We start from the raw sequence: 17495 nt of genomic DNA on the forward strand, positions 1-17495 counted from the left end.
TTATGGAGCTGAAGTTTTCAACACCAAAGTGGTATTTTTTTTGTCATTATTTCAGAGTGCACATCTTATTTAAAAAAAAAAAAAAAAAAAAAAAAGATTACTGTAAAACAGTGTGCCTTGTTAAGCCAGCAACAGCCTCTTGCATCTCATGTTTTACTGCATCTCTTGATTGGATTAAGAGGCCCACACTGAATGATAAACTTACACCGTCTAGGTTTGTTTAAGTACTGCACAATGTTTGCACAATGGTGAAACCACTTACCAACACATTTCTTAGAATATATCCCTGTTGTTAAGTTATATGTGATATCTCCCATATAAATCACTTTGGTATCTTAATAGATAGTATCTTAAATTATTATTTATTTAATGAATATATCTCTTACGTCATCAACAAGAAAGTTAGTCTGCCAAGAAAAGGGAATATTTTATATTGCTCTAGTATAGAATTTGTTTGCCATACTTAAAGATTTTCTCAAAGCCAACACAATACCAAACATCTAACATTCAAAATTCAAGCAACAGAATTAAATTAGTCAACGTGTTATTCACATACAATAGATACATTTTAAAATGCTACTTTTACCCCAAGATTCCAACTATTAAGGCGAGCTTCAAGGTCACTGTCATCCAAAGAAACAGAAGATTTTTTCAAATGAACTTCCTGAAATACAAAATAGAAAGGGGAAGAAGAGAAGGGGAAAATCAATAAAAGATGAAAGGATGGAAGAAAGAAACAAAAGGAAACAAGAGGGAGAAAGGAAAAGCAAGAGGTAGAGAAGAAAACAATACAAAATACATGTCATTCAGAGTAATGAGAGTTCTATGTACGTATTTGGTGACACTATATTACCCTCCGAGGAAAGGAGTATGTTATAACTAAGCTAGAGTTCTCAATTCTAACTAATGACTGTTTATTACAGCTGCTTAGGGCTATGAGATGCCTTAACAATATATTCACACAGTAACTAGATTTAGAAAAAAAAACATCAAAAGAATATTTTAAAAATTAATCCAGACTCTTCTCTTTAAGTTCTTTTACAAAAAGTTTTAATTGTGGTATACCACAGTAGCTTGAAAGGGATTGGAGGGGGTGGGGTGGACTTGAAAAGATGAATTATTTACTCTCGTTAAAATTAGTTAACAGGGAAGTTTTGTGTTGATGTCCAAGAAGCTCTTTGTTCTTAAATTAATTCTAACTCATACATTAAATAAAAAGAGAAATAAGTTTTGGATTCACATCATGAAAATACAATTATGGTGATTCTTTACTTTTTTAAAAATAAAACTTCTGCTTTTTTCCTCCTGTATTATTTATTATATTACACACTTATCAACCAGATTAAAACTATAATTTACTAACAGCAACCTAAGATCTGTGCCCAGAAATTAACAATTCCAAAGCACTAAAAACTTAGAAAGTTAAATCTGTACAAAATGTCTATTTTATAGCCCCAAAATTTTAAAGTTAAATTTGTTGATACAGCATTTCCATGTTTTTGTAGAAAGTCTCATTACTAACAAATAAACCTATTTACCTATCTTCATTTAAATTAATATGAAGTTATGAAGGAAAATGAACTAAAAAATGTTCTGCATACTTTAATAAGTCTACAAATTTCTGCTCAACAAAACATTGACTTTCCATTATTTATATACTATATTAAAATTCATTATCGCTTCTACTAGTGGTCCCTTGCTTTTTTGTGTTTTCCTTTGAAACATACCTGTAACTTAATTATTATTAAAAATGTGTTGCCCTTTGTATTAAATTTCATGTTCCAAACTATCATTGGCGAAAGTGAAATGAGTTATGTGTAAAGCAGTATGTGCTAAAAAAAAGTCACATGTTACACATGCTGTCTCTTGTTAACTAAGTCACATATGGAAGACAGCCAAAGTTAGGCAATAAAGACTTTAGTGAGCAAGCACAATTTTTCACTTTACAAACCTTATTCAAACTAAATCTTTGTTAAACACAGAGATGCAAGAGAGGCATTCATATTTGAAGATAAAAATAGTTCACCCCAATCAGAAAAGCAGTTTCCTACTTTACTACAGATTAATACCTATTTCTTCTTAATTTTATGATCACTAGGTGTCTAATCATTTCCATGTTTATATTAGGTAAAAGGGGAAAGAAAAATAAATAAAAAATAAAATGTTTCAAAGTTTTTCTCTGACATGCTGGAGAAAAGAAGACTGATCAGCATACTTAGAATCACTGGGAAAACAAGGAATACCACGGCACACCACGCTCTTTGACATCAAAATATTCACCTTTTCCTTCAGACTTTATTCACTATTTTTAAGTAATCACTGAAACTTTAACAATATGAAACTGAAACTATGTGGAGTTATTTTAAAAACTAAAAACTAACAAAAGTAAAATCCGATCTTACACAGTTCTTTGGGATAACATTTTGTCCATCTTCTCTGTAAACTGGACTTATAGAAGGTGAGCTCATTCGATGCTTCCCAGTGTACTGTTCTCTATAAAGATATTAAAATAGCAAAAATCAAAATCTGGAGAATTCAGAGGACACAGTGTTCAAATCTAGAATCACCAAGTTTTTTCTTTCGTAATGAGATGACAGCTTATATTAATGATGATTTCACAGCAGAACAAAAGATCTACAAATAATAACCATTCTATTTTTCACATTTTATTTCATTTAGATTAAATCAAAAGTAAAATGTCACATAAATGCCATATACTTGCTTAAAAACAAATTCTATTTTAAGTGGAACTATAATAAATCATATGTATTTGAATCTTTTTTCCTCCTATGTATATTCATATATATGAAGCACATATTCTGTTTTTTTAAATACTTTTATTAGTCATTGGTGAACTTTTATTTAATTGTATGCTGTGCTGAGAACCGAACCAATGCCTCACACATGCTAGGCAAGTGCTCTACCACTGAGCCACAACCCCAGTCCCTACGTAAAGCACATATTCTGAGAGATCATTGTTTAAAGGTTAGCAAATTTTGTTTGATTCAAGACGAAACCTTAAAATACATAAAATAACAAAACTTTCACATAGCTTAAAGTCTCTATTAATCTGAAACCACAGATATAGCAGTCTTTGATTAAAATATATACCATATTAATTCATGTAAAATATGATAAGTACAGGATAAGTAGGAAACCAGTTTAAATGAATTTTACCAAAAAGTCTCTTATCTAATATATCATACAAAGATAGCATTCTCAAATACACTGCTTTTGGCCTGGAATCTCTCTTATGTTTCAATTCAAGCTACTTTAATGCACGTCCCATGGTTATGAATACCTACCTATTCTCTATTCAACCACTTTAAGATGTATGAATCAGAAACTATTATAGAGAACGACACCCCCATCCATGTGTTTATTTCCCCACAGTGTTAGTTACCCCCAATCAACTGGAGTCTAAAAATATTAAATAGAACATTCCAGAAATGAACCATAAGTTTTAAATTCCTCTTATCTTAGTATACTATAATTGTGCTATATTCTTATTATAGTTCATATCTTACTATGTGTAATTTATAAATTAAACTATCAGAGATATATATGTATATAGAAAAAATAGAGTACATACAGAATTTAGTACTATCTTTACTTTCAAGAGCCGGAACCTATTTTCTGCTATTATGGGGACCTCTGTATAGGGAATTCAACCACAACCCATATCAGGATTTCCTCACAAACACGAAGTATTCCCCAAAGACAAACTGAGTTCAAAAAGTCCATATTAAAACTAATACATTTTTTGGTAGCAACACTAATAAAAAAAAATTCCCTACACTAGTTACTAAGTATGTAGAATATCTTTAAATATCTGTTTTGTAGAGGCTGGAGTTACAGCTCAGTGGTAGAGCACTTACTTATGTGTGAGGCACTGGGTTTGATTTTCAGCACATAAGAAAAATAAATAAAATAAAGGTATTGTATCCATCTACAACTAAAATAAAAATATTTTTAAAATGTTTTGTTCATTTTTCATATCCTTAATCAGTATCCCAGATATCCAAATGGTTAAAATCAAATTAGAAAAATAGACAAAGTAATATTTTGAGGATAATTTCACTAGTCAATGTACTTGAGTTGATACAAGTTTTTATAACTCAGAGTGTCGGAAGAGGCAACCTGATATACTAAGCAGTGGCCTATTCTTCTTTAAAAATTGATTAAACAATCATAAAAAGAGCTATACTTAAAAATTGAAAAATGTTTAAATATTAAAAGTAATTCTCATAGAAAATATTAATAAAAAAGAGGCCTGAAACATTTATCTATTTATTACACAGGGTGCATACATAAAACAACACACTCTTTTGATTCATATGTAGCTTTCCTTTATACCAATCAACCTCTTTCCCTTCACAATAAATTTTCAGAAGTTACTGGATCCATGCCCTAACCTGTCATATAATTTTCAATCAACTATAAATTGACTTCTACTTAAAGTAAAAGTACTATAAATAAACTCATCAGTATCTTCTACACTCAAGCAAATGAGTTGAAATCTGTCTTAACCATAGTTGATCTCGCTAGAATATTAGGGATAGTATTTTAAAGATGTCACGTTCATTGACTCCACTAAGCCATTCTTCCCTGGTTCTTGTACTGTACTTCAAAATATCCTTCACAGTAACCTGCACTGGTTTTCCTTCTCTACCAAACCCATATGTGTTGTAACACTAGGGTTCTGTGTCTAACCTCTTTGTTTTTATCTTACATGCTTTTATTGAGTGATCCAAAGTACTATTAGTATTTCAAGTAAGACGTTTCGCTTACCAAATCTACAACTCTCGTTCAAATTATTCTCTTAGCCTCCAAATCCATTACAAATACAAATTGAATAACCCTGTCTCCAATTCAACATGTCCAAAACTAAACTCATTAAGTTGGCCCTTAAACATATGCCTATGAAGGCCAAATAAAGCAAAGGCATTGCAGAAGCCAGCTTCTTGGAAGGCAACTGAGCCAACTAAAGGAGGAGGTCGGTATCATTGCTGAAATCTGGCTAGTACAAGAAACACAAGACATTAGGCACAGAAGTTTCATTTCTTGCCATGAGACTGTCTCCAGCTGGAAACACAATTAACTTGAACTCTAAGTACAAAGCCAGTCTCAAATTCATAGTGATGGGGCTAGTGGTCAGGGTGAACAGTGCAACCGTGGTTGGAAGAAAATGCCAATCCTAAAAAGCTGCTTTTATGAATAACAAGAAGTGCTCCTGCTACACAGAATAGTGAGTCCTGGTGCTTATAAGACAGTGTACACCATCACATTGGCACTGAGGACATGCTTATAAGTGAGCTCATGATATGGTACTGGGGCCAACTAGAAAAGGGGGCTCTGGCTCAATTAATTCCAGGATGCCAAAATTAACACAAACAGAAAAAAAATTCAACACCTTAGTAAAATTCCCTAACACGCTCTTTACTACTCTTGAGCAGTAAAACTACAGGAAATATAAACTCTCCAATTCACTCTTTTCTAATTCTGAACTAGTTCAACTCTCTCCAAGTATCTATGCTGATTCCAAATAATAAACATAAACTTGCCCCAATCCAGAGAGAGATAAGGAATGAGATACATAATAAAATCTAAAGACTAAAGAAAGGCCAAATGTCCTTCCGAAAAACTTAATTATAGGGAATGATGTCAGAAATACAGCAGAACAGGAAGCCCCAGCATCCCCCCACTTCCTTCCATAGACACACAAATTCAATCACAATATGCAGACCAATTCCCTCTGTGAGACATCTAGACCCAGGAGGAGAGAATGAAACCAACTGCACTGAAGCAGGTAAGAAAATTGGTGGCATCCACCTGCCACAATCCCTCCTCCAAACATATGATCAGTAGGAAATCCCCAGCTTCCAGCTTCTCCCTAGGAAGGAAAAAAGAGGAATGGACTATACATTCAATGTTCACAGACTTTCCCAGGGACTACTTGAGAGTTTGATTTCTGTTTTATTTAAATCTGATCTCCAACAGGAAGAGGCCCCAAGTTGAGAATTACTGAGAACAAAGGCTACAGTTTGAACCACTGTGCAATAACTGGTCATAGCCCCTCCTACCAGCTCAGCATAGAACTAATTTCTCCCTAAGGAAGGAAAGAGTTGGAGCATCCATCCAACACTCTGGTTTTTGGAGAGGGCCACCTGAGGAACTGAACTCTGTAAGAAGTAACAGGACCAACACATCCTAGATGGCCAGGAGCTACTGAGAACAAAGGTAATAATTTGTACTATTATGCAATCAGAGCCAGAATTCTTCTTCTGGGTTTGGCATGAAATGACTGGGAAACTCAAAACCCACAGTTTCTATCTGGGAAAAAAAAAGAGAGAGAGAGAAGCCTGGAGTATATGTCCAACATTCAGATATTTTAGAGAACTGCCCAAGAGACTTATTCCTATTTTACCTCTCCTGATGATCAAGTATAGCAGGTGGCTGAAAATTTAAAAAAACAAACCAAAGAAAAGTTGGGCTACTACTCCTGAAAGCCCACAGTATAAGAGATAGATACCAAAAGGAACAAGATATTACAAGTTCCTGAAAAGAGAAATCAGCAAATATCCCTAAGAATCTACACATGACAGTCCAGAGGAGACATATCCACAGATAAGGTTTGAGATGGCTTTAGAATCTCTACTCAGGCTGATTCTTGAAGGTTTTCCATGTACAAAAACATAGTTCACAAAGACTGGGCAAAAGTACTGTTTTCAAGTATATAGACACCAACAAGAAGTATTAAGGAAAATGAAATAAGGCACAAACAAAGGAACAAAATAAATATCCAGAAACTAACCCTAAAAATATGGAGATACATAAATTATTGACAAAGAAAGCAAAATTAGTATCATTAAAATACTCAATAAGCTTAGGATAATTTTATATATATATATGAAAAGAGAATGTAAAAAAAACTGGGAGGAAAATGTTTTAAAAGAAAAATAGAAAATTAGGAAATTCAGAGTATAATAGCCAAACTAAAAAATTAACTAGAGGGGTTTGACAGTACCTGGATCAAGTACAAAAGAGAGTTGTCAAACTCAAAAATAGCACATTTGAAATGATCCAGTCAGAGAAGAAAAAATTAAAAGGTAATGAAAAGCAATGAAGTTCAAGGGACTATGGGACACCATCAAACAGATCAATATGTATTACTGTAATGAAAGAGAAAAGACAGAGAGAAAGGGGTATTAAAATATTTAAAGAAATAATTAGCTAAGGAAATCTTACTTCAAGAAATAATCTGGGAAGGGAAATGTACATCTATATTTATGAAACTCAAAAAGTTCCAAATCAGTTAAATACATAGAGATATGCGCTAAGACACACTATGAATCAAATGGTCAAAACTCAAAGAAATAAAAGAGAAAAGTTATTCATATTTAATAAAGGAGTCCCCATAGGACTTTCACTGGATTCCTCAGCAGAAACCTTACAGGCCGGGAAAGAATGATACATTCCAAATACTGAAAGAGAAAATCTGCTAACCGAGAATGTTATGTCCTACAAAGCTTTCCACTAGAAATGAAGGAGACTTTCCTGGACAGATAATTTATTGAGGGAATTCAGCACCACAAGACCTGACTTAAAAGAAATACTAAAGGGATATCTTCAAATTGAAATTAAAGGATGCTAATTAGCAGCATGAAAACACATAGAAATATAAAGCTCACTGGTAAATTAATTATATGGTGAAATACAGATTACCCCATTAATGTTTGGTGGTACATAAATCATTTCCAACTTTAAAAGTTAAAGAAAAAAATCTTAAAATGCAACTACAACTATAATAATTTGTTAATGGATAGATAATCCAAAAAGGTAAAAACTGGGACATTAACAACATGAAGTATGAAGGGAGTAATAATGTAGAGTTCTTATATGTAATCAAAGTCAAATTATTATTAGCTTAAAATACAGTAGTCCCATTATTCATGGGAGATACATCCTAAGACCCTCCCTCACTCCAGTGGAAACCTTAAATAGCAGACATTATTGAATCGTGTATGCAATACTTACACAGCTATTAAGTTACTATGGGCAGGTAGCATACACGGCATGGATACACTGAAAAAGAGATGAATCATATCCCAGGCAGGATGGAGTTGTGAACAGCACAAGAATTTATCATGATATTCAGAATGGTGCACAATTTAAAACATATGGATTGCTTATTTCTGGAATTTTCCATTTAAGATTTTCTGACTGAAGTTTACTGTGGGTAGCTGAAACTGCAGAAAGTGAAACTGTGGCTAAGAGAAGACTGCTCCAGACTCTTACAACCAAAATGACTTATGTGACCTGAGAGCAACACAAATGTTTAAAAAGTGGTAGAGACACAAAATATAAAGAAAAAGAATCAAAGCATACCATAGCAACCCAAAATAATATAAAATCACAAGGAAAGACAATGAGAGGAAGAAATTTACAAAGGAACTATAAACCAATTAGAAAGCAATTTACAAAATGGCAATGCTAAATCCACAAATATGTAAAAATCAAACAACCCACACTTAAGCAACCAGTGGATCAAAGAATAAATAACTAGGGAAATTAAAAAATATTTTAAGACCAATGAAAACAAATACTATGTAACAAAATTATGTGATGCAGTAAAAGCAGTACTAAGAGGAAAATTTATAGGTGTGAAAGTGCTGGTATTTAAAAAGAAAAATCTCAAGTCGACAATCTAAAGTTATACACTAGGGAAACAGAAAAGGCAGAACATACTAAACTCAAAGCTACCTTTATAAGAAAGGAAATAATAAAGATGAGAGGAGAGGTAAAATAGAGTAGAAAAACAATGGGAAAAAATAATGAAATCAACCAAGTGTGTGTATGTGGAGGGTATTTTGTTGTTGCTGTTGTTGTTGTTGGAAAAGATCAACAAACTGACAAACTCTAAGCTCCTAGGACTAATTTTTAAAAAAGAGAGAGAAAGAACACTCAACTTGAATCACAAACGAAAGAGGGAATGTTACAACAAGTTTAACAGAAATGAAAAGAATTCTGAGAGTCCTATAAGAAAATGTCAACGTACTGACTAACCTAGATGAAATGGAAAAATTCCTAAAAACACACAACCTACCAAGACCGAATTGTGAAAAAACAAGATATTTGAACCAACCTATAACTAGTAAGGAGAAGGAATCAGTAATACAAACCTCCCAACAAAGAAAAGCCCAAGAATAGGTGCCTTCACTGGTGAATGCCACCTAAAAATTAAAGAAGGAATTAACATAAATCCTCCTCAAACTCATTCAAAAAATCGAAGAAGTAGGAATTTTTCTAAACTCATTTTTCAAAGCCAACATTACCCTAATACTACAATGGGACAATGACACTGAGAGAGAAGAAAATTACAGGCCTATATCCTTGATGAACACAGATACAAAAACTCTCAGCAAAATACTGACTCAATTCAACAGCATATTAAAAAGATTATATATTGTGATCAAGTGGAATTCATCCCTGTGATGCCAACATATGCTTCACAATGAGCATTAAAAAAGAAAGAAGGACAAAGTTTTAACAACCATCTAAGTAGATACAGAAAGGGTACTTGACAAAATTCAATAAGCTTTCATGATAAAAATTCAATAAGTTAGTTAGGTATAGAAAGACTGTAACTCAAAAAAATAAAATAAGGGCCACAAATGACAAGCTTATAGCTAAATTAGTACTCAACACTGAAAAGCTAAAAGCTTTTCCTCTAAGATCCAGAATAAGGCAAGGATGATTGTTCTCACCACTTATATTCAACATAGCACTGGAAGTCTTAGCCAGAGCAATTAGGTAAAAAAAATAAATAAAAGTCACCCATTTCAGAAAAGAAGGAATAGTATCTGTATGTAGATATAACCTTATATTTAGAAAACCCCAATGTCTGCATTTAAAAAAAAATGTCAGGAAGAATAAACAAATTACATAAAATTTCAGGATACATAACCAATACACAAAAAGAAGTAGCATTTCTATGCACCATCAAGGTACTATTTGAAAATAAATCCATAAATAATCTTTTTTATAATAGTACCAAATAGAATAAACTAATAATAATTTTAACCAATAAAGTAAAAAAAAAGGTATATAATGAAAATTACAAAGGATTTTTCAAAGAAACTGAAGAAGACAAATAAATGGCAAAGTATCCTGTATTCATGGACTAGTAACATTAATAGTGTTAAAATATCCATACTCTCTACTAAAGCAATCTACTATCAAAATTCCAATGACTTGGGCTGGGGTTATGGCTCAGTGGTAGAGTGCTTGGTTTCATTTCTCAGTATCTCATATAAATAAATGAATAAAATAAAGGTTCATTAACAACTAAAAAATTTTTTTAATTCCAATTTTTTTTCACAGAAATAGAAAATATAATCCTAAAATCCATATGCAACCACAAAAGACCTTGAATGTCAAAGCAATCTTAAACAAAAATAACAAAGCTAGAGGTATGGCCCTTCCTAATTTCAAAATGTATTACAAAAATAAATGCTGAAGAAGACAGAGAAAAAGGAACGCTTTAAACTACCGATGGAATTACAAATTAGTACAACCACTATGGTAATCAGCAAGGATGTTCCTCAAAAGACTAGGACTAGAACCACCATATGACCTAGCTATACCATTTCTGAAAATTCGTCCTAAAGATATAAAGTCATATGATTCTATAGCAATACATGCACACCCATGTTTGTAGTAGTACAATACACAATAGCCAGATTACGGAACCAGCATAGGTATCCGTCAACAGATTAATGGATAAAGAAAATTTGGTGCATATGTACACAATGGAGTTTTATTCAGTCATAAAGAAAAATGAAGATCCAGAGAGGTTTTCAACATGGCAGAATATAGGAGGTCACTTTCCTGACTGCTCCATGGAGTGACATCAAGAAAGCAGACAGGCAGCTTCTCAGCAAGGTAGGGGAACAAAAAAAGAGCAGGAAGACTTTACTAGAATTTAAAACTGGACATTCAAAGCAGACCGGGGACTCAGGAGATTGGATGTAATAAAATAAGGAAGAAATCCCAGCAGCACAGCCACTACCGCAGCCAGGTCAGAAGCACCAGCCAGAGTGGTTCCTGCATGAGCAGAGTAGAGGGATAAGGAAATTAAAGGAACCCACATTTTTGGGAGGCCCAAGGCATGTCTGGGTATGGAACATTAGAGACCAAGGACATTGCCCATCAAACCTGAAAGACTAACTGCTCTGTGTGTGGAGAAAGAAGCCACCACCTCTCTGGGTGATGTGCAGAGGACAAAGGATGGAACCATTTTGTAGCCGCTGCACAGGGCCGGCTGCTGAGGGGGCCAGTTCCTGGCAGTTTGGCCCAAACGCTACAAGACATAGAGTGGGTTTAAGTGACCAGGAGAAAATCAAATATGGAAAGAGGTTTACATAGGGAGAACTGATTACAGAAATACACATGGCTCTACCCTTCCTCCCCCAATCCAATTGCTTGCAGGACCGTATGAGAGAGGTGCATCTGGCCAGGAACTCAGAAGGGAAGGGGCAGGAGAGATTGTTTGGAAATTGAACCTGAGACCAGGAAATGTGGGGTCTGAGAATGACGGGAATAAGAATCGGGTCTCTCACCACATGAGTGGAACCCAGGGGAGATCCCTAGGTATGACAGTCTTCCAGCTGGACCAGCAAGTACTGGGTGCTAGAGGCGCGTTGATTTAAAATCTCCTGACCCACAGGCATTCAGCAAAGAACCTGGAGCCCACCTAAACCCAAACCCTGCCTCCAGTGATTCCACCTATGGGATAACCTCTCTCACTGCAGCAACCCAGAGGGCAGAGCATCACACACCAGACACCACCACCTAAAACTGCTGAGAAGAAAGACAGAATCTTTTCAACTCCAATGGAAAGAATTATTTAACTTTTCAACAAGATTTTTTTTTTACTCTTTTTCTCTGTTTTACTTGTGACTTTAATGGTACATGGACATATATATATATGTATATATATATATATATACATATATATATATTCATATTTGTATTTTTTCTCATTTCTAGCAGTTTTGAAGTCAGTTATTTTTCAAGGATTAGTTTTTTGTGAACTAGGGTGTTTGTATTCTTTTTATTTTTAATTTTTTTTATTTTGCTTCATATATATTTTTTCTATTTCCCTTGATTCTCTTTTCTTCTGATAACAGCCAATGTCTATTGTCCTCTCTTTCACTCTTCCTTTAATTTTTTACTTCTTCTTCTCTCCTCCTCCCTCATAATCATCACATCCTATATCACTTCTGTTCTCTCCCTGCCCACCATTTGAAATCATAAACTCTTTTGCAAACTTGTTACTTTTATTGTAGGTAATAACTGGTCACAGAATTTCTGTTTATTGTGATAATTAACACTGTTATTTGTCTCCCCCTAAACAGTGAGATACTGGAAACCTTCAGAGACACTATAAAGTCCTCAAGGTAGAATTCTACTGCCTCAGATCCATAATATTAGATGGGTAGACACACAAACAACATGTAAAAGCAAGAGAACAAATCACACCAAACAAACCAAAATACTTTAATAACAAAATCCATCAACACCACAATGGAAGAAATGTCAGAGAAGGAGATTAGCATGTACATAGCTAAACTGATCTGCAAGTAAAGAATGGTGTAAGGAATTAAATCAAAGAGAAAATACAAAAAGTGAAAGATCACTCCAATAAAGAGACGAAGATTCTTGGGGAGTGGCGGGGGGGGGGGGGTAGTCCTGGAAATGAAGGAAACAATAAACCAAATTAAAAATTCAATAGAAAGCATCACCAACAGATTAGACCACTTGGAAGACAGAACCTCAGGCAATGAAGACAAAACATATAATTTTAAAAACAGAGTTGACCACAGAGAAGATGTTAAGAAACCATGAACAGAACTTCCAAGAACTATGGGATAACATGAAAAGGCCAAATTTAAGATTTATCAGGATAGATGAAGGCACAGAGATACAAACCAAAGGTATGCACAATCTTTTCAATAAAATAATATCAGAAAATTTCCCAGACCTGAAGAATGAAATGGGAAATCAAATACAGGGGGCTTACAGGACACTAAATGTACAAAATTACAATAGATTCACACCAAGGCACATTATAATGAAAATGCCTAGCATGCAAAATAAGAATAGAATTTTAAAGGCTGCAAGAGAAAAACATCAGATTACACATAGGGAGAGACCAATTCAGATCTCAGCTGATTTCTCGACCTAGACCCTCAAAGCAGGAGGTCCAGGAACAACACATATCAAGCTCCTGAAAGAAAATGGATCCCAACCAAGAATCCTATATCCAGCAAAATTAAGCTTCAGAATTGAAGATGAGATTAAAAAACCTCCTATGATAAACAAAAGTTAAAAGAATTCAGAAACAGAAAGCCTGCACTAAAGAACATTCTCAACAAAATATTCAATGAAGATGAAATGAAAATTTAAAAAAGTGAAACCAGCAAAGGGAGGAACTATACTATAGGTATAGTCAATCAAAGGAGAAACTAATTCAAATTTAAAACCAGAAATAAACCAAATGATCAGGAATACAAATCATATCTCAATAATAACCCTGAATGTTAATGGCCTAAACTCATCAATCAAAGGACACAGATTGGCAGATTGAATTAAGAAACAAGATGCAACAATATGCTGTCTGCAGGAGACTCACCTCCTAGGAAAAGACATCCACAGACTGAAGGTAAAAGGATGGGAAAAAACATATTATTCACATGGATCACATAAACAAGCAGGGGTTTCTCTCCTTATATCAGATAATGTGAACTTTAAGTCAAAGTTAATCAGAAGGGATAAAGAAGGTCGTTTCATACTGCTTAAGGGAATTATACATCAACAAGACATAACAATTGTAAATATTTATGCCCCAAACAATGAAGCATCTAAGCACATCAAACAAACCCTTCTTAATTTCGAGAATCAAAGAGACCACAACACAATAATACTGGGTGACTTTAACATGCCTCTGTCACCACTGGATAGATCCTCTAAAGCAAAAACTAAATAAAGAAGCTATCGAAGTAAAAAATACTACTGATAATTTAGACTTAACAGACATATATAGAATATTTCATCCATCAGTGACTGACTACACTTTCTTCTCAGTAACACATGGACCCTTCTCTAATATAGACATGCTATGTAAGCTATCACATATGTTTGCATACAACTGTAATATTACCTTAATGTATTTTTAGCACCAGTAGGGTTATTTTGATAGCTCCCTTTGCATTGATATTACTTTTTGTGTTCTTGTTTTTTTCTTGATTAGACCTGTTTGATTTTTATAAAATTTCAGCTGTATTATGTCTTCTCCATTTCAAATATTTCTGATCCTACTCTTATGTTTTCCTTCCTACTACATAATTTGAAAATAATTTGATTGTTATTCTAGCTTCATATAAGTACTTTAAGTTATAAATGTTCATCTGGGTACTGTTTCATCCCAGAGATTCTGATATTTTAAGCTTTTATTATTACTTGGTTCAAAGAACTTTTTATTTACTTTTCTTGTGCTTTCTTCCTTGACCTCTGAGATATTTATAAGTATGCCATTTAATTTTTGAAATAGCTGAAATGTGGGGGTGGGGTTCTACATATCTTAAGGTGATTGATTTTTAATGTAATAAATCATGCAGGAAACACAATGATTTCAAATTTTAAAAAAGTAATAGAAATGCCTTTTATATTGATTGTATTGGTTACATACATGTCAAAATTTATCTAATTTCATACTTCAAATATGTGCATTTATTGTACTCCAATTTTACCTCAAAAAAGCTATGGGAGAAAAAAAAAGAGTTTATCCAGATAAGCCAGTCAAGGACCTGGATCTTCTACCTTGATTTCAGCATAACTACTTTTTCAAATTTGAATACTGCCCAGATTTTTTTTTTGCTAGCCACTCTTGTTGCTACTTGTTGTGAGGTTTGCCAAATAGCAAGATGAAGGCAGTCATCCCCATAACTTCCTGACCACTGCAGTTTACTTCAACTACAAGTAGTTAATACATTATATTCTATCTTCAAAGTATGCTGTTTAACTCCGGGAATAACTCAGTGAATATGTTGGTAGCTGTCACTGGGCAATTCAACTGGTTAACATTTGAATGGACTCCACATTTGGGTACTCCAATTCAATAAGCATGGAAACATGGCATGTTTAGAATGGGAAGGGTCAAAAGTGCATTTGAGCCAATTCTCTCATTTTGCAGATAAACTGATTTCCAATGAGGTGAAAGCATTTGATCACATTCTTCAACATTTCAGATTAATTTATTTGAAATAAAAGTTATTAAGTAAAAAAGAAGAAGAATGAAATGATGTCATTTGCAGGACAAAGGATGGAACTTAAGAATATTATGTTAAACAAAATAAGCCAAACTCAGAAGGTCAAAGGACATGTTTTCTCTCATATGCAGAAGCTAGAGAAGAAAAATGAAAAGAAAGGGGGAAGATCTCATGAAAATTGAAGGGAGATCAGTAGATTAGAGAAAGGAGGCCAGGGGGAGGGAGGAGAAGGAAAGGGGATGTAATGGGGAACAAAACTGACCAAATTATATTGTTATATCATGTGCATATACAAGTATCCAACAATGAATTTCACTACTACATATAATTATAATGTTTATATATGCATATATAAATAATATGCATAAATCCATGCACATATGCCCAACTGATCTTTGACAAAGTTGCCAAGAACACAGAATGGGCAATGGGTTGTCTCTTTAATAAATAGTGCTGGGGTCTGGGCTATAGCTCAGTAGTAGAGCAATTGCCTCGCACATGCAAGGAACTAGGTTCGATCCTCAGCACCACATAAAAATAAATAAATAAAGATATTATGTCCACCTACAACGAAAAAATATTAAATAAATAAATGGTGTTAGGAAAACTGGATATCCACAGAAAAATAAAACTGGTTCCTTATCTTATATTATACACAAAAAAATCACCTAGAAATTGATTAAAGACTTAAACATAAGACCTGAAACTGCAAAACTATTAAGCCAACCTAAATGAAAAGCTTCTTGACATTTTTCTGGATGATGGTTTTTTTGGATATGACTCCAAAACCATAAGCAATAAAAGCCAAAAGAGGCAAATGGGATTGCATCCATCTAAAAAGCTTCCGCACAGCAAAGAGACAAGCTACAGAATGGGAGAAAACATTTGCAGGTCATAAGTCTGATAAAAGGTTAATATCCAAACAATATAAGGAATTCAAACAACTCAATAGGCCAGACGCGGTAGCACACACCTAGAAGGCTGACACGAGAGAATTGCAAGTTTAAGGTCAGTCTGGGCAACTTAACAAGATGCTGTCTCAAAATTTAAAAAGGCTGGAAATATAACTCAGTAGTTGAGTGCCCCTGGGTTTAATCCCTACTACCACTGAGAGAATAAAGCTCGACAGCAAGAAAACAACTCAATTTAAAAATGGGCAAAGAATGTGAACATACATTTCTCCAAACTAGACATACAAATATGAAAAAAATGTTCAACATCTTTAATCATCAGGGAAATGCAAGGCAAACCACAATGAGGTATCATCTCACACCTGTTAGAATAACTATTATCAAAAAGACAAAAGATAAAAAGTATTGGCAAAAATGTATAGAAAAGGAAACTTCTGCACAGTGTTGATAAGAACATAAATTGGTATAGCCATTATGGACACAGTATGGAGGGTCCTCAAACAATCAAGAATAAAACAGCCTTATGATTCAGAAATCCCTCTTTTGGATCTATATCCAAAGGAAATGAAATCAGGATCTTGAAGAGGTTACTACACTTCTATTGTAGCATATTGACAACAATAGAATTGCAATATTCATTGCAGCATATTGACAACAGTCAAGATATGGAAGAAACCTAAATGCCCATCTACAGATGAATGGATAAATAAAACAAAATATTATTTGGCCTTAATCTTATAAGTGACAATATAGGTGAGCCTGGAGAACAGTTTGTTAAGTAAAATAAAACAGTTATAATGAATAAGTAGTATATAATCCACTTATGTGAGGTGCCCAGAGTGGCCAAACCCATTGAAGCAGAAAGTTAGAATGATGATTGCCAGGGGCTTATGGGATAGGAAAATGAGGAGTTGCTTTTCAAAGTGTATAAAGGTTCAATTATGAAAAATGAAAATTTATAGAGATTTGCTGAAAACATTGTGCTTATAGTTAACAATATTGTGCTATACACTAAAAAAATCAAGGTGGTAGATCTCATGTTACATAATTTTGGAATCAAAGAAAAAAAAGAAACACTGTTTTAAAAGATGGGAAATTTCTCAAATGTTTTTATAACATGTATTCACAATGTAATGCAGGTGGCCACTTTGTGAAAGGGGAATGAACAATCTGTGATCATAAAACAGTGATTACAAATGAAATACTTGATTACCTATTTTAAAATCACAATGAATAAATGGCAGATGAATAT

The 17495-nt window shown here is 33.8% G+C and overlaps 1 protein-coding gene across 7 annotated transcripts in view; it reads right to left on the reverse strand.

Annotated features, from left to right (window-relative positions):
* CEP112 (centrosomal protein 112) overlaps positions 1–17495 on the reverse strand; it is a gene marked incomplete at its 3' end in the record, with an annotated part of 475585 nt that overhangs the window by 425173 nt on the left and 32917 nt on the right. For all 7 annotated transcript variants that reach the window (XM_079131573.1, XM_079131569.1, XM_079131572.1 and 4 more), the window contains exons 6-7: positions 2403–2493; positions 587–664 (exon numbers count right to left, since the gene is read on the reverse strand). In XM_079131573.1, the coding sequence (XP_078987699.1) occupies positions 587–664; positions 2403–2493 (169 nt within the window). The remainder of the gene's footprint in view (positions 1–586; positions 665–2402; positions 2494–17495) is intronic.

The sequence above is a fragment of the Sciurus vulgaris genome (assembly GCF_902686455.1).
Source record: "Sciurus vulgaris genome assembly, chromosome: 3".
NCBI classification, from domain to species: domain Eukaryota; kingdom Metazoa; phylum Chordata; class Mammalia; order Rodentia; family Sciuridae; genus Sciurus; species Sciurus vulgaris.